The following is a 19,215-nucleotide window of genomic DNA, read 5'->3' as shown; positions in this document are numbered from 1 at the left end:
TTCAATGCAGTTTAGTTTTTGTTTTAGTTTAGTTTGGATTGCTATGGTCCACAGATTAAGGTACATTTACAACGAATTATAATGTTTGCCGGTTTAATTCTGTCTGTTTGTTGACAGACATATTTTTACTAATACAACCATCTTTGTTTGTATACTTTGTAAACGTGAATGTTTTGGTCGACAAAAGGGTTCGAAAGAAAACGAAATAATTACATGAAGAAAGTACTATGATAAACATCGTACCTTTATTTAAACCCTGAATAGCTTAAGGCTATCGATGGATTTAAAATTTGAATGGATTTGATTATAAGGAACGCTTTGAAAATTTATTTAAAATAATAAACTTTTTATCCGATTTTGCATGAGTTCGACCATGAATCCGCATCGCTGCAAAGAATAAAAAAATCCTCACAAAAATAAAGAAAGAAAGAAGGAAAGAAAAAAGTTCGGTACGGGGCTGTGCGTTCAGTTTACATGCTCCACGAAATTAATAATCAGGAAGTAGTAAAAAAGTACGAGGTGAATGGTTTATAGAGATCTTCCATCTGGAGCTAATTACAGGATTATCCCGGTCTCTGGACAGTTGAAGTGACAGAAAAAGTTTGCCATAGCGGTAAGTTTTATTTTTTATTTTTTTGTGCTACTTTCTGTTGTTTGTTTTTTTTTTAATTTTTAAATTGTACAAAATTGAATTGTAAATGGACGTAGGAAAAAAATATTTAAGAGTGTGGTTATCTTAGAGTGTTTGTCTCTGAGTAGATATAATGAACGAGACAAACCTAATATATGTATCATTAATACGTGTGCTTACCATTTGCTGACAAATCCCACACATATTGTTTTTATGTGGATATTAGTGTTTATAAAAATTGGTTAAATATTTGTATAACAAATACATATTATTACTTATAGAGTCCCTGGAAGCAAAATGACCGGAACATTACTCTCCGTGTTAATGCTGTTGTGTGGTTATGTATTGGCGGACCCAAAGAGGTTCGATGGGTATGTGTAATCATTTACTTAATCCTCTCACGTTCGCACCGGTCATATTTGACCGGTAAGCCATTTTTACTGAAAAGTAACATTTATGATCGACAGATTTTAAGTCTGATGTACAAAGGAATACCTATATAAGATGTACAGAAGTATGACATGTATAAAACATATTGATATACAATACACATGCATTTACGTTTACAAAGTTTATGCATCAAGTGAGTTTTAGAACCTTTTTCGAATCTCTGAAACGCGCAATAAGTCCTTAAGGAAAAATGGTAATTTTTTTAGGTGGGGCGCTTTTTGCACTTTTGGAAGTTAGGAGATGATTTTATTTAGATTTTCTTGTTATCAAAAAATCTTATAAGTTATTCTGTCATACTCAGGTAATGGTAAGATACACGCCATTGACTCCTTTTCCAGACACAAAGTTCTACACATTCTTCCTGACTCCATAGAGCACCTGAATAACGTCCTTGAATTGAAGGAGCTCTTAAATGTAAGTCTTCGATATGTTGATTTAATGTGCGCCAAGTCTGTCTCAATTGTCGGATTTAACAATCGTCCTGAAGAATATGCATGTTTATCTTTGTTTTGTTTTGGTGAAAAGCTGTTAAAGACCAAACATTTTTAGAATGCATTCAAGTTTTAGAAATGACACCATTGATTATTGCTTGGCATGCATCAGATTGTGTCAACATGCGCATGGATCTGGGTGTATTTTAGCTTTGTGCTCAACAGGAACGCTAAAAACTATTTTTTCTTACATAAATATAAATTGGTAATTTTTTTTATTCGTCATACTCTATGAATTTTACGATTTAAATCGACTACAACGCATTCTCTATCTACAAATTTCTTGAAAAAAAGATATTATCCTAACTCAGTAATCGTGAACTATTGTTATAATGTGACAATAAACATACAACTAAATACTACACCAGCTGAATATATGGCGCCACCCACGCATGGGAAATCTGTCTATGGATGTCCATGTAGAGCCACACAAACTAGAGCTGGTGCTTACGTCACTCCAACAGATAGGTGCTGACGTCAGAGTCTGGATCCACGACATACAGCAGTGAGTCAGTCCACTAGCTAAATCCGCGTTGAAATGGAATAACTCGTATACATTTGAATATGTGTTCATTACTTTTTTTTTTTTTTTTAAAAATCCGCGTTCTCTTCCTGGGCTGCACTAACAACATACGAATACTATTATATCCTGATATTATCCCAAATCTTATAGGACAAAACTTAAGCATTAAAACAGAAAGCACAAATTGTAGAGATGATTATTAAGGTCTTCCGTTTCCAACGGAAGACCTTACTATTATTCTGAAAATTTTTCAAATTTCTTATTATTTTTTTTTTCTTCTAGACGCCAACTTTGATCCTTAATATCTCGCTCGTTTGTTCACCGATTGTTTTGAAATTTTCAGGACTGATAACATGCCGCGTGATGTTGTCGTTGCATATTTTAGTTGAGGAAAATCCCCATCCGGTTTTGAGTTATTCCCCTTTTAGTAAAATTTAACGACTTCTTTTGTCCAGGGGGGTTTACCTATAACGATGACTGGCAGAGTCTCAAAGATGGGCTGGTTTGGAAGCTAATACATTGAATTTGTGCGAGATATATTTTATTTATTATTTAAATGCAAATGAAAGGGGTGGTATAGATGTTGAAACAAAGGTAAGAAAAAAATTCAAAAAAATTCGCGTATTTTCCGTGTTAGTTTTTTACCTGATAAAAATTTGTTATAACATGTATTTTAAAAAATCTTGGTCTTACCAAGACCTTTCATTCGGTATACAGAAAAAGGGGCTGGCCCCTATAATTAGGGAGTTAGATGCGTCAAAAGTTTCTTGTCAATAACTTGTAAAGGAATAAGAATTTCTAAAGCATTATTGAAGCAAAGTTGTAAAGAAATTAATTTTGAATCCTTCCGTGGTATTCAATTTAATGTTTTCGTAATTTATAGCCAGTATTTGCAGAAACAATTGTTGTCAGTTCGGTCCATTTTTGTGGGGGTGTGCACGTTTAGGAGGTTATGAAAGGGCTTTTTGTAATGCACTAACTGATACATGCAGCGCGCAAAAATAATTCTACATAAAGTTCCCAAATGTTTTTATTCATATGTACATATTCATTTAAAAAAGATGAACCTCTTTGACCTTATTTTTGTTGTTTGTTTCATAACTGTGCCCCTTTCTATATTTAGATGCATTACGAGATCGATAGAAGAGTCGCTAGCTGTATTCAGGCCGTCGCCTTGACGACAGTGCATATGCTTGTAGAGCTAGACGTACACATGTTTAACGCCCCACTGTGTTACTGTAACAGAGACATTTTGAATTGTTTCAGTACTGGGAGATGTGTTAATAAAATGGTTCGAATGCATGGTAATTAAACTCGACTTTTCTACAGTACGTATACACGGCCGTCATATAAAGCACAAAGTGTATTACTGACATGACAAATGTACGCTGGCAATTTAAACGAACGCGGGATTGCTCCCGATAGAACATTTCTTTTAAAGCAAAACAAAATACTGATTTCCGATGGATATAATATTATCATCGTGGAGATGATTTTAAAAAGTGAACTTTATATTCGTATACGATAATATTTGAATCCAAACCCGCTATTTTTAAGTAACGGTTATTAGGGATATTAATTATGACTTGCCCCGCGTTTCACGTTTTTTACTTGCAATGCATCTACAAACGAAAATACCAAACAACCTTCGGCAGCAATTTATAAATTATTTATTACATACTAGTACACACTATTAAAGAGATAATTAACTAAATTGTGCTTTATAATTGTACTCGCTATCTTCCGTGGAAATAATGGCATGGAAAAAATGTTGTTCAATGTTCATCAAAAACGATGTAGCCTTAGCAATCGAAAATAATTAACAAACTGTATATTGATAGATTGACACATTAACAAACATTCAGACCCGCAATGTATTTTTTGCAAATTCTATAAAATGTAGACTCAATAAGTGAATTTTTCCGTTTGGGGTATTTTGAATCACATGTGTACGCTATGTGTACATGTACATATAGATTAATAGCCATATAGATAAACACTTTCAGTGTTGAATTTATAAAAGATATTTTGTATTTGCCAAGCAATGCAATGCAAGGGCTATTAAATTCGAACAATGTACATACGGTAGGGATCGAACTGATACTGGTTCTGCTTGTTCTACAAACAGCGAATGAAATGCGAAGTATTAGGGTGTCATTTTTTAAACAAAGAAGTATTGCTCTCTTAAAACCTTGCATTACTAAACAAAGTATTTCATCGGAAGCATTATTAGTTACCTTAGCTGCATATATGTAGCTCTCCGTCTGGAAAAATTGAGTACCATCCGAAATTTTTCATACAAGGGCTATACAGACATTAACTTAGAATTTGCCGCTGTTCATAAATTCATTAAAAGACGCGCAGATTCAAGTGGTTATATGTCGTTTGATATGGGATTTATGATGTCTATTTATATTATTTTAATTAAGGACAGACGAGACGTTCCTCAATTTTATATAATTTTCCTTCATATTTCATTCCTTATTTATTAACATTTAAACCTGTTAATTAAAAAAAATTTAGAGTACATTACCAGGCTCGTTTTGGCGCTAGAATATTTCGAACTTTCCTTAAAATAGCACGCAAAATGCATTTGAATGCTAATAAGTAAAGTCATACTATAGATTTTAATTTGAACACTTTATATTCAAACCAAAAAAAATCATATTACATAAAGATTTAATTATGAAATAACAAAGTGGAAATCTTCACATTGTGGAGATAAGAAAAAATGGAAGATACATGAAGGTCGCGTCTGACCTTAATATTATACAATCAATAGCTTTCCAGAAAGCTTGCCTGACTACCCAAATTCAATGGAAGCATGCATGTATCAATTAGGCTATCTTATAAGAAATGAAATTTAATTTTCGCTGCGGATCATAAATTATTAAACTGAACGTGCAGAGTTTAGAAGCAATTTCAATCTTTTTCTTCGATCGAGTGCATGTACCTGTACATCACTGGAAATTAAATCATTTCATTATTTTAAATCATTTTAGGAATGTACATGTATCCAGAGGCGGATCCAGCAATTTGAAAAAAAAGGGGGGGGGGGGGAGGGGGTTCCATTTGATAAAAACCAATATGTGCAAAATTCATCATTTGTCAATAAACAAGGACTTTTTGAACGTTTTCCGTGCGTATACAACTGTATTTAATAAACATTTATCTCATCACTATTTAATTCACATCTATTTCAACAGCAGAGTGCACTGCATTATTTAGCGTTTTGCCGTTTAGGTTTAGGTAAGGAAGATTTGCATAATATCTAACCTAAAAAAACTCAAGTCTCCAGCAATGAGAAAGTGCGTCTATGTTTGATAGAAAAGAAACACTAAGAAACAAAAAATAACAAAAAAGAATATTTACATGTACGACAAACTATTATAAAAATTGATATTTTGGTAATTTTTTTTATGTCTTTGATATTCATAAATTCTGAACTGTTTATCGATTTTGATGTTTTAAATAAAGGTCTAAATGATAGGATATGACAAAAGAATGGGAATAATTTATCTGCTGAATAAATGATTCGTGTGTAATACAATGGTAAAAGCTATTGTCGTCCCAGGGAACTTGATGTGACCTCTGTAATGGGTGCGCTACATCATCTGGCACTAGTACAAATGCGATCATATTTAGAAAAGTTTTGGAAAGGTGGGCATTTTAAATAAAAGTAAATATTCCAATTATATGAATTTATATTTGTTTTAACTAATCCAAACTGATGATTTTTTGTTAATGATGATAATCCAACACAAACTATTACTTACATTGTACTACTTAGACATTGTGTATCATCTTGTTGCAATGACACCTCCCCCTTTTTTTTGACCTTTCAAATATGGCAATCTATTTTTAAATCAAGATTACACACGTGCAATGTGAAAAGCCCTTTTAATTGAACACTCTTGCTCATTGATGCTTATTACATCCCATATAACGTTTTCATCAATTATGAATATAAATGTTGACACATTAAAGATGCATCGTCAGGCAATTATTAATTCAAGCTTGTGGGTGCCCCCCCCCCCCCACCACTTTTTCTCACAGCAACTATTTTTTTAAAAATTTACTTTAAAAAAATTGAATTATCAAGGATGTAAAAAATTTATATAAAAATAAGGAAATTAGGATTGAAATTGAAGTTATATACATACTACGCCCCCCCCCCCCCCCCCCCCCCCCATTAGGATTTTGAAGATTTTGGGAAAGTCTTTTTTTTTTTTTTTTTTTTTTTTTTTGCTTGTCAAGATTTTTTGGATGAGTCTGGCCACCCCCCCCCCTTCTTTCAAAAAGGATGCTACGTGCCTGCATAAAGATAACAATATTCAAGGGCCTTCCGTAATGAGAAAATAGACGCAAAGTAAACTGCATTCACGGCATATGTTCACATTGTATGATGTGTCTCAAAATTCCTATTTTGGACTCGTCCACTATAACTACGAAAAAATTAATGAATGAGACATTCTGATTTTGGCGCGGAGTCTTGTAAATGAAATTTCCATTGATCTGAATGGATTTTTCCGTGAGGGTCGGGGTAGGTATAAAAACAAATTTAATCGTTCAAAGTTTTGAATTGTTGACAACGATATATAAGATCGAATGTTTTAGAACGATTTATAAATCCAAAATACAGTCATTTTTAATCGGTTGACGCGTGAGCATATGTATTAAGTAGGCGGGCATCCTTACACCCTATTAATTGAAGACAGATGAAATCGCGTCCAGCAGAACTCCCTGGCATTTTAGTGTATGTTATTATGAATTTATGATTTTGTTTGTTAATAACAATTCAACATCAATTATTAATTAACAATGTACACTCTAGTACGCTAATACACAATTTTGTTGCGATGACCCCTCCCCCCCCCCCCGGCCATTATACCTATTTTTAAATCAGGATTACACACGTGCTTGCATGTGCAGAAGACAATCTGGAACTTAACTGATAACTATATCATCTCTTTGGAAATTTATTTCTCCGTAAGCAAATACGTGTAGTAACTGATACATGCAATTGTGAGAACCATAGAGGAATGCATGATCTGCGCATAATAACTAACTGCTTGATACAATATTTCTTTTTTCCAACATGTTTTAAGTCAATGATAATATGAAAATATATGCTTGACTTCATATCGGAAATTACTCATTTTCTTTATTCCCCTTTTCAATTAACAAAACAAACCAACGGACCAAATTGATCCAGATAAATATAATTATCAAAAATAAACCTAAAAAACAAACTACACTTTCATCCTTCACCCACAATATTGCCTTTTCGATATTTGTCATCGTGGTAGATCCGTGTAACAATCTATTAAGTAGGTGCTTGCACGACATAGAACCGGCCCTTGCTGATCAACGTTTTCATGAACGCATATAAAGGAAAAAAATATTTAGATTTTTTCTTGGATTTATTTTATATATATTTTTTATAAAAAAGTGAAGAAATTAGTTCTCAGTCTCACTTTATGCTTGTTTGTTAGCGGTTAATCTAAGTTCATTTTGTATATCCTTTTGTAATTTAAAAATATGCGATGTAAATCTTTTTTCCATGCAATATTTCGTATAAAACAACGAAGAGTAGTATCTTGAAACTTCATTCAAAATTTTATTAGACCTTTGAATTGTAAAATGCTAACATTGAAAATTGTGCCCGATTTCTTTTTTTTTTAAGGTAAAACTTTATTGATTAAAAAAAACTGATTTTTTGAGACAAAATAAATTGACATAATCAGTTTGACATTCTCTAAGTGCAGGTCTGTAGCTCTTAGTCTAAAAGAGAATCGGATGGACGACCTAGGACCCAGATCGTCCATCCAAATTTCTTGAATATTGCCATTTCTTTCGTACGCGGACGCATGTTGGCCGAATACTCACCGAGACTAAATGGTTCGTATTTTAAGTTTTAACTGCGTGTAAAGGTAATATTGGAATTCCGATAATTTTGAAAATGATTAATTAAATAAAAATGGTTAAAATTACCGTTAAATTACCGGCATCGGTCTTCCCCATGCGCGAATCTAGAAGAGTAGGGTGAGGGTTCCAGACCCCACCCCAACCCCCGCAAAATTTCTTTCCATTACATGTACAATATAAAATTACAAAAATATGCCTCGGACATCCCCAGGCAAACTCAAATAACCGTCAGACACTCAACCCCCACCCCAGGAAATTTTTTCTTATCCGCGCATGCCCCCTCCCCCCCCTCAAAAAACAAAATTATTCTTCAGAACCCCCTGTAAAATTTCCAGGATCTCCGCATACATTCTAAAAGATTCATTGGCCCTTGCTTTTGATAAAAAATGCAAGTAAAATGTTTGGTCTTTTTACGTTCATACCGGGCATACCCACTGTGTGATTATAATCGTCGTCCATATTCTGTATATATTGAGTCAATTATGATGATTAGATAAGTTTCTCAAAATAAAATGCACATGCAAAAAAAAACAACATGCGGCGAATCAAACTTCAGACAACTTTTAAAGATCTGTATTTGCTTATATACATGTACTTTGTTTCTTTTACACAGTGTTTATACATCTAATATTGCACCATGGTCAGGTATCAATTTTTGTATTACGTCACAAGTATGACGCAGCTACGACGGAAGACCTAATCGTTGCTTGCAACGAGCTCGTCTCTAGTTTTAATCATATTATTCCGCCACCAAAGTAGTGCGACAGTACGGGTTATCTCCCCCCCCCCTACCATATTATTGTAATTTATGTTTTGATCACAACAGTAATGTTTTTACTTCTACTTGAAAATGAAGGATAAGAATCTTTTAGCATTTTATCTTTGTAAACTTATTTCACTTTTATTTTATTTTTTCGAAAGACTTATTGACAATGAGCAGAAACAGACAAAGAAAAAGGATACAGGATTTAACTATTTTGCCTATCACAGATTTTCTGCGGTATCTCTTAATTATGATTAAATGTCCTGTCTGTCTAATTTCAACAATATATCAATAATTACTGTAACTGAGTTATACTTTCTAGTTATCTATTTATACCCAATAATTTAAACATAAACTATAAATGAGACTTATTTTTAACCGTTATGAGTGCAATTAACATCAATTAAACACTGATTCAAATTTCAGTTTTACACATCACAAACCTCGAGTACCGAATATTATAGACTTACGATTTATATATCATGTTTTCTATTGCTTAATATGAAGATCAAGAAATACCTTGCTGACGTAGTCACAGCAACAAACTCAATGAATAATGTGAGTGCCCAGTTGACAACTATAGGTTACAGCTTCGAATTCAGGGAAATACAAATGATAAAGGTAAGTAGTCCCACATGTACATGTGTATCTGAATACTACAGTACCCATTATACAATACATTTACATGGATTGTGTAAGGTATGTTGGATGACATATCTATCTCTACTGCTTAATGTATACTAGATCTAATATCTACTGGATATTTATACCGCTATAAGTATGTTGGATCATATGTCTATCTGTTCTGTTGGATTTCTAAGAGAAGAAACAAAATCGGTTAATTATTTTCTGAACAAATATTTATATAATTTTGACAAAATTTGAAAAAAAAATGTCAATAGCGATGAACAGATGCAGACAGCGACGAATAGCAGGAAAACAAACATATTTTAATTTCAAATTTCAAAATTTTAAATTTGACACGTATTAAACCTGTCAGAGAGAGAGAGAGAGAGAGAGAGAGAGAGAGAGAGAGAGAGAGAGAGAGAGAGAGATATTAAACATTATCATTATATTCTGCAGGTTTCAAGAAACGATGGCTTGTCGCGCCCCGCTATTGTTATTGATGGTGGGATCCACGCCCGGGAATGGATCTCCCCGGCCACAGTTCTTTATTTCATTGGACAGGTACATGCAATCTTCGCAAGGCCAAACACATAACTTAATTTTGATTCCTGATTTGAACATATAAAAAAGCAAAAACGTTTAATTCTGTATACAATGATTTACATATGCTAATATGTTTCCCTATATAAACCTATGGATATTAAATACGTTTCTTTTTGATGACGTCACAATGATTACCACACGCGCTTATCGTATGACGATTGCATTATTGTACAGTGATGTGCCATTAGTGATCATCCAAATTCATTTCTATTACGTCACCTTTAATTTTTGGTTGCGTTTACCGGCGCTCTGGTTTTTAATAACACCGTCCATATTGAGAAAGCCTGTCTATATTTAACACGTATTCACGTGACTGTCACGTGTAATAATTACGTATCAATAATATTTTCGTCTGCTGTGGTTTTCCCTTGTAAACAACATGGCTGCCGTTCGTCGAGAATTGAGTACCGAGTTGAAAGAAGTTATCGTTTCTTTGTATCTATCAGGGTTAAAACATTCAGATATTGCACGAAGGTTAGAGATACCCAGACCTACAATTTCATCTATAATTGACCGATATCGCAAGCGGGAAAGTGTTGAAAACAATTGTCGGAAAGGGAAGCATGCGAAGTTGAGTGACAGAGACAGTCGTAAACTTTTGAGGTTGGTGAAGGAAAACAGAAAGAGAAAATTATCAGACATCACGGCTTTGTTTAATGAGAATAGGGACTCTGTTGTTTCAAAAAGAACTGTTCAGCGAAGTTTGTACAAGCAAGGATATTTTAGACGAGTTGTTCGGAAGCGCATTCGAATTCGAGAAGCGAACAGAAAAGCCCGGCTTTCGTGGTGTAGAGGAAACAGATTTAAAACTGTTGACAATTACTGGAACAGAGTTATATTCAGTGATGAATGTAAAGTGGATGTTGGAAGTGATAACCGTATATTTGTCTGGAGAAAGGTCGGCGAAGAGTGGATGCCATGTTGTCTATCGACACCCCCGACGCCCAAGTTCAGTTTAATGATATGGGGTTGCATTACTTTCGATGGTGTGGGTACTGTAACTGCTCTGGATGGTAATATTAATGCCCAGAAGTATATAAATATTATTGATGAACAACTATGGCCTGTTATCGCTCGTCATTTTCCAAGAAATAATTACATTTTCCAAGACGACAATGCCCCCATTCACAGAGCTCGAATTGTCCAAGAATTCAAGGTGCAGAACAACATGGTTTGGCCCGCTCAGAGTCCAGATTTATATATTATAGAAAATATCTGGTTAAGACTCAAAAGTGAACTTAAAAACGGCAATGAAACATTTATGTGCAAAAATCAACTGGAGGCGGCCATTCGACGCATCTGGGTAAACATCCCAACCGACTATGTGCAGAGCCTATATAGGTCAATTCCTAAACGGATACACAGAGTACTAAGGTCAAAGGGCTACATAACAAAATATTAAGGTAATTCAAAGTGTTTTACTATTTTATTTCATCGTTTTCTTTTTCCGAAGCGTCATGTTACTACGGCGGCCATTTTGAATTTTGATGATCACTAATGGCACATCACTGTATACATAAAACAGGGTTATGTTAAAAACTTTGAACAATTTGCCTATCTCAAATTTAAATATAATTAAGAAAAAGGAATTTAAAAGAGTTTACTGGGATATATGAACTTTGTAGAAACGTGATAAAATCTTCTGAGAAACCGTCTAGTCTTCACAGGATTTTATCACGTGAAAAACAAAGTTCATATCCCAGTGAACGTTTTAACTTTCTTTTATGTTTGAAGATTCCACTCACTGTCAACTAGATTTATGAGAGTAAATCCTATTCATTTAGAGTTCACAAGTAGTTAACCTATTTTTCGATAGACAGATTACTTTAATCCTACAAGGATCATGCAAAGCTAGTACTATTTATATAAAAAGATATTAATTACACCGTGCAATATAAAAAAAAAGCTGATCTTTTCAGTTTGAGAAAATTTATTACGAATTATTTCAGACACGATTATCTGAAATATAACTAAAAAAAAACGACCGTGTTAAAAAGTTCACTGCGGTATAAATTGTTTAATCAAATGTCATAAGATACCACATGGTTTAATTACGTGACGAACCAATTTTATACCCGGTAAACATTTTATTATGCTTATTTCTTAAATAACTTCAATTTCTCCTGTTTGAAGGAACTAAATCTGATTAACTATGCTGTTCAACTGCAAACAGTAACTGTATTCAAGTGTTTCTTTATACAGTACGTTTGTTGAAATAAGTCTTTTTCAGCTGGTATCAGGGGATGAGTTTGACTATTCTCCCAAACTCCTCGACAAATTTGATTGGTATTTCATCCCTCTTCTGAACCCTGACGGCTACGAATACTCACACACAACGGTTAGAATAATTCAGATTCTCTACTCGATCCACGGACATTGGACATTGATAATTTAGTTATAACAGAGAGAGAGAGAGAGAGAGAGAGAGAGAGAGAGAGAGAGAGAGAGAGAGAGAGAGAGAGAGAGAGAGAATGATGGATAGATAAAGATGGAATGATAGCAAACAATTTATTTTTTTATGAATAAACCTGTCTCCAAAAAGTCATTTTAAACACAGGATAGACTTTGGAGGAAGAACCGCGTCAGCCATGGCGAAAAATGCATCGGAGTTGATATAAACCGAAATTTTGGATACATGTGGAACCCAGGTAAATGACGATGTTAAAAAAATGTTTATTGTGCTTTTGTGGAAAATGAGAATGAATTACAGAACGTTGTCATTCCAAAAATACTTATTAATTGTAAATCTAGTTTCAAGTGGTTAAGCTATGTGTTTCATTTACATGCGTATATGAAGCAATTTCGATAATGTAAAGTGTAAAGTCTCTAACGGTGAAAATACTGGACCTTTAGAGATATTTATAAACGTGACATTTACTGAATTTTATTCTTTCAAATTGAAGGAAGTTAACGACTCTATTATAGTCTTGTACTTTTTCTATAAATAAAATTCAGTAATCAACAGAAGCACAAATAGCTGTTCAGATGTATACGCCGGCCCCTTTGCTTTTTCTGAGGAAGAAAGTTTCGCTTTGAAGATGTTTATTCTCAACAACAAGGATAACATTACCGCCTACCTGACATATCATTCCTACGGACAGATGTGGCTGTATCCCTGGGGGTACACCTCTGCTCTTCCTACTGACTGGCAAGAACTGGTATGGATGTATGAAAGATAGGCTACTGTGGTTTTATTCATATTCAAGGGCATCAGTTTTCGTGGATTAAGTGAAAATCACAGTTTCAATATACGTAAATTCATGACCATTGACCCTACCAATGCATAATGTTGATAAAAATTGCACTTCAATGAACATTTTATTTCTAGGATCAACCTAACAACGAAATCCACGAAATTTTGTGTTCAACGAATATTGCTAAAACCACAGTATTATGTTAATACAGGTTTCTGAAGGAGTCAATTTTTATTTCCACTTACAAATTGAACATACGTCAACTTGTACCAAAAATAAACATCCCAGGGATTGTTGCCTGATCCCTCCCTTTTTAAAGACACGTCTTGGATATAACCTTCTGAATTAGTACCACAGCAAAGATCCCAAATATATAATTAATATTATATCCTTATCAGTACACAGTGACATCTTTGACATGTGCCTTTCATTTTTAAATAGTTCTATGCTTCTTTTTGAGCCTAAATTATTCTTGCCTATAGGATTCTGCTGCAACAGTAGGAACAGAAGCTCAGGAAAGTCTGTACGGCACTCCCTATTTGGCCGGACCCACCGTCAAAACTCTTTGTAAGTACAATTTCTGAACTTAACTTTTACAAATACTTTTGTCAATACCAGAATTTGGATCGATGCCTTTTTAACACTTGTAGTTGCCTTACATATATGTTTACCAAAGGAGGCAAATCAGGTGTGTGAAATCGGTTTTCTGAAAACATATTTTAGTACACGTTTAGTGAAATCAACGGCGAAACTATGCGTATGATATGCTCTTCGTAATGTCTTTTTGTAATGGAGACTCAAAGCTAAGGGAATATGACGTTTTTCTTCCAGATTCTGCGACAGGTGTATCCGAAGACTGGGCGAAAGGAGTCGCTAATATAAAGTATTCTTACACTATAGAACTCCGGGACACTGGCTCCTTTGGGTTTTTGCTTCCACAAGATCAGATAGAACCCAACTGTAGAGAATCCTGGAAAGCACTGGGCGAGTTTGCTCTTGCTCTGGCTGCAAGAGAAAAATATAAAGAAATAAAAGATATATAAAAATTGAGTTTATTTTTCTTTCGAACAATTGCCATAATGATGGGGAAAATTATGTATTTTTTAAGATACTGCTTGAATAATATTTATGGATTTTTTAAAAAATGTTTATGATTTAATGTAAAATGTACACAATCAAGAAACCTGTATTAATAAACAGTACCCCTGTTTTCTCATTCAGGGATTTAATATATATCAAATATATAAATATTACTTCATGTGAAGCCTGTTTCCAATATTGATGGACTAAAATGTTTTCAAGAAAGCCAAAATAATGTTGCTAAAACTTTTAGAGTATATACCTATGTTTTAAAAATTCTAACGAACTGTAACTCTTAATTATAGATGTAGATACACGAAAACGGTATAGTTTTACAAACGGGTAAAAATAATCAGTTTTTTAAAGACTCCTAGCAACAACTGCATCAAAAGATAGTTTAAGCTCTTAAAACATGACACTCTAAACAACGAATCCTATTAATCTAGAAATTGTAACTAATTGTACATGTCGTACGCAGCATTTTAACAGACTGCTTCAACTTGATACAACTTGAACAAAGAAGAAACATCAAGATATTGAAATTATTTGATGTTAAAATGAAACAATTATTATATAATTACAGAAAATGAATTAAGTTTTTAGTGCTTTATGTCTTGGTTTAACTTTGCTAATAAAGGAAATAAAGGTTAATAAAAATGTTTTTGATTTGAGAGAAAAAGTGGTTTGCCTAAAATCTATCTATGTTTTAGAATTAGAATTCGCGTCGGTAATGTTTTGCTAACTTACTGGCAGGATGATTTTTTTTTACCATTTTTACTTTTAACAATCAGAGAACTGCCAAATGGACTTATGAAAACACTCAGTCATTCAGATGAGATAAGGAAAAAATTCCACGAGTTAAACAAAAATCGTTCTCTTTGCTTGGAAATATCTACATAAAGGAGTTTTTTCACATGTTAGGATTGACATACAGCTAAAATTAAAACTATAACAACAAACCGTTAACAGCAAACAAATTATTTGGCAGTCTGATCAAGTACAAATTTGAATAAAACAAAAAAGAATGAAAACAATAAACAGTAATTATATTTTTATTTTTAGTACATCTATAAATCTGAAGACATGATCTGTTGACGTCTATGATGTGCTGTATTTAAACAATAAAATGCTTTCTTTGGCGATTCATTCGGGAAATGAAGGAAGCGACATTGCAGAACGCGGGTTATGTAAATTTTTTTCTGCAATGATCGCTACCTTCATATCCCGAAGAATCACCAAAGAAAGCATTTTATTATTTATTCGAGGGTTGTCCCAAAATAGCGTAGACAAGTGGCGTTTTTCAGTTAATCGAAGACAAAGGAAGATGAAATTTGTGCCACAAAGGGTACAAGAAATTGGCATTCAAATAATGTTTTAAAATCGAATATTGTTTGAGATTAAATTAGTGAAATGAAAGCATGTTAGATCAGAAATTCGACATGTGGCGCAATGTCAAAAAAAAAAGAATTAAAAATAACATAATGAATTGAAAATTGGGCGGAAAAGTACTTTTTGAATGAAAAAAATTCAAATAAAACATACACGGATATTTGATAAAAGTTCTATTATTTACTCAGAAAATGTTTTGGCTATAACAAAACTTTTAAATATTTTATAGCGCGTTTTGGGACAAGTTGAAAAGTTAACTAGTAATAAAATGACGTTGTCAGCGTTTAAGGCGGCGCAGCAGTAACTGATACAATTTTGTAAAGACCATGAAATAAATCCTAAGCGGCTTTGGAAGTAAATGAAATTAACAAAATCGATGAAAAATGCGTTTTATGAATAAGTAGTTAAACAACATTCAAAATATTTGAACAAGATTGATGACAATAAGTGGAAAAATGAAACCCCGAACGATATCAATGGACGTCAAAATGTTGAACGACACATTTCGGTAAGACGGACGTTAGACAACAAATAATACAGGACAAGTTTGGAGCCGACAGATCGTTTGTACTTAAAACATATTTAAAAAAAAAAACAAAAATAGAAATATATATTGAATGTACATGCTGGGTACATGTTTAAAGATATTATTTTTTTCTAAGACATTTTCGGAAATAAAACGTAAATGTTATCGTAAACAATGTGGATGGTTTAGGAACAACGTAAAACTGGAAATTTTCGACGTCGCACATTGCGCCGCCTGACAAAACTTGTTGTTACTAATTATTTATTTTCTCGAGAAATAAATAAAGTACAGATTTGAACTTTTCAGCATTTTTTGCCAAAGGGTCATTGAAGAAAACATAGAAGTCTAATGAAATTGCAGTGAACAGATTGTGAATTATGTGTCTTGTCTACATTATTTTGGGACAACCCTCGTATTTACATCTTTCTTTTGACTAATCAATAAATTGATTATCAAAAGTAAGTAAAATTCACTAAATTACTGTTAATGTACGTAAGTACGTAAGCTAAAAGAAACAGCCAAATCGTCTCCTGAGAGACTTTGAGTCTGACAGCATCATGATTATTTCGAGCAGTCCGTGATTATCCTTAGGTCGCTGTAGACTTCGACCAATCGATAAATAGGGCGTGTCAATTTCACTCCTGTCAGTTTCTTGTCAGTTTCAGCCGCTGTAGATTTCGACCAATCGATAAACGGGGCGTGTAGATTTCAGTCTGGCTGTTTCTATAGAGCTATGAATTAACTATGAGTTTCCGAATAAAGGAAATAATACTCGGTATATGTAAATATATCATGGTGATTGTATCGTCAAATACATGTATGGTTAAAGTGGTATCGAAATAAAACAACAATAAAAACCTAACTGAGTTATTTAGCAATGAAATTCACAAAAAGAATATATTTACGTTATGTCTTTAATGGGAATGAAATGGACCTAAATCCTTCGTTTGTTGCAAAGATACGTAGAAATCCTGATCGATATAAAAAGCGTTACAGGACTTGTGATATGTGTTTAAATGCAGACAACTCGTCAGATACCGTCATCAAAATATGCTGTCAAGAATTGTAAAGATATTATTCGTACACTAAATGGTATCGATTTCTTATTGTTGACACAATTTGCTCCATTTCAGAAGTAATGTAACGAAAGCATATCAACGACACACAATCTAAGGAATACCTCTTCTCTGATAAACTATCGGTTAAGGTGCGTTTCATCACAATGTTGTAGGGTTACAGATTTCCAAATCGTGTCGTCCACTTCCTCTTTATAAGATAAATATACATTCAAAGGTACTTGTAGCAGGTGCACGATTCCAACAGTTCCGTGTGATGCTGTGAAATTAATTATCTTTAGCCTTAGATTAATTTTGAGAGTTTGCATTCTGATAGGGTAAACATATATTTTTGTTTTCTATGAGAATTTTAAATATTCCGTCTAATCACACGAGAAGAATGATTTAAATGAAATCAATTAAAGCGCAACTTATCTGTCTCTGTATATCTTTTTTCCTAACAATTCAATGCATCTAAAACCTAACACGATCTGTTATTCTGTAAACCTTCGGATCATAATCAACATTTTATAGTATAAAAAACAATTCTAAAGAACCAGCGTTTGAAATGGAACAGCTAAAATATCTTGCATCATATATCAGCTGTTGTTTGCAGTTTAAGATTTCAGTTCACGTTACTAAAATGAAGTAATAAAATTAAAAGTATTTTTAAATTAAAAAAAAGAAAAGATTACAATCTTGACTGAAGTGTTAGTTTGTTTCAAAATATTGGAGCGACATTTCCGTCAATGGTGAAGTTTCATATCGGTAAAATTTTGTTGAATTCCAAATTTCTCTAGAACGTATAAAAGCTACCTAAATACTTTTGGTATGCCGTCATGTAACTAACTTGCCTTTCTGTTCATGTGTTTTTCTATTTCATAAAATTAAAGTTATAACTAGCCTGCTTAACATCGTGACAAATCACAAATAAGAGTAAATTAATAAACTGTTAAAATGCATTGTTGTGTATCTTAATGTAATAATATTTTACTTGTTGAATATATAGTGTAATTATAAAAGTTAATCTTGATGTACTATTAAGCAGTAAAATTTAATTAAAAATGTTTAATTGAACACACGTTCAGTAATTTGGAGACAACTTAATTCATTCTATCGAATTAAACTTAGTAGTGAAGAAATTTTAATTATTGCATCTCATATATTACACGTTAAACAACAAAGATTCGCTAATATTATTTGGCATTAAAAGGTCTGTCTTTTACTGCAAATTACATAGAACTAATTGTGTCATTAAGAAACACTCCACATATGAAATAAATTACCTTGGTCGTAGGAGCTAAAAGACTCAAGACTCGAGGCCAAATGTTAGCAAATTCATTTGACCTTCATCCTGGAAACTGCAGAACAAATGGTCAAAGTTCACACACATCAAATCCTAGGTGTTGCACTGGTAAAAGTTTCAAATGTCATGAAACCTTGAAGAATAAAAAGTGTTTGAATAATAGCACTAGCCTTACAGTTGTCGTTATTTGTGAGGAGTATTTGAATTTATCGCGCATGATTATATATACCAAAGTTATTAGTTCATAGCAAAGGACAAAATCTATATTTGTTTTTATTCCGTCACTGTATAGTAAGAAATTGTACCAACATAGATAATAGATGTATATAAATTCAATGCTTGAACTCTTTCCAAAAAATATCTATCAAACAGTTGCATGGTTAAAACATGTTATTCTCTAATTTAATCCTTAATCTTTTTCTATTTAATGTTACCTTTTTTGTAAATATATAAAAGGGCAATGCATTTAACTTACCATGCAATTTAATGAAATTTTACACTGACATTGTTTGTTTTTTTTAATTATTTCTTACAACTATCAACTGTATATTTATATTTAAATCTTGCAACCTTAAAATTTAAATAAAGATGATCATAGGAGAAGTATAAAATGAGGTGGATGTCAATATTTATTTAGTTACATATTTGA

General features: G+C 33.0%; 1 protein-coding gene and 1 long non-coding RNA gene across 3 annotated transcripts; one reads left to right on the top strand and one right to left on the bottom strand.

The window, feature by feature from the left end:
• Positions 1 to 357: 357 nt before the first annotated feature.
• LOC128164092 (carboxypeptidase B-like) lies at positions 358 to 14,781 on the top strand. Its single transcript, XM_052827825.1, has 12 exons — positions 358 to 613; positions 913 to 1,002; positions 1,420 to 1,495; positions 1,941 to 2,077; positions 8,945 to 9,023; positions 9,294 to 9,407; positions 9,870 to 9,974; positions 12,247 to 12,354; positions 12,574 to 12,664; positions 12,972 to 13,174; positions 13,693 to 13,777; positions 14,042 to 14,781. Exons 2-12 carry the CDS (start codon positions 929 to 931, stop codon positions 14,251 to 14,253), a joined length of 1,284 nt encoding a protein of 427 aa, XP_052683785.1. The 5' UTR covers positions 358 to 613; positions 913 to 928; the 3' UTR covers positions 14,254 to 14,781.
• Positions 13,781 to 18,734, bottom strand: LOC128164094 (uncharacterized). Of its 2 annotated transcripts, XR_008240899.1 has the most exons (4): positions 18,547 to 18,734; positions 17,386 to 17,540; positions 14,104 to 14,215; positions 13,781 to 13,916 (listed from the first exon to the last, which is right to left on the bottom strand). It is a non-coding gene; the product is annotated as an uncharacterized LOC128164094 (long non-coding RNA). The 2 variants fall into 2 exon arrangements; XR_008240898.1 differs by lacking the exon at positions 17,386 to 17,540.
• Positions 18,735 to 19,215: the final 481 nt, after the last annotated feature.

Source organism: Crassostrea angulata, chromosome 9, assembly GCF_025612915.1.
Source record: "Crassostrea angulata isolate pt1a10 chromosome 9, ASM2561291v2, whole genome shotgun sequence".
Lineage (NCBI taxonomy): Eukaryota > Metazoa > Mollusca > Bivalvia > Ostreida > Ostreidae > Magallana > Magallana angulata.
The sequence above is the reverse complement of the archived record's forward strand: the minus strand, read 5'-3'. Positions and strand labels throughout refer to the sequence as shown.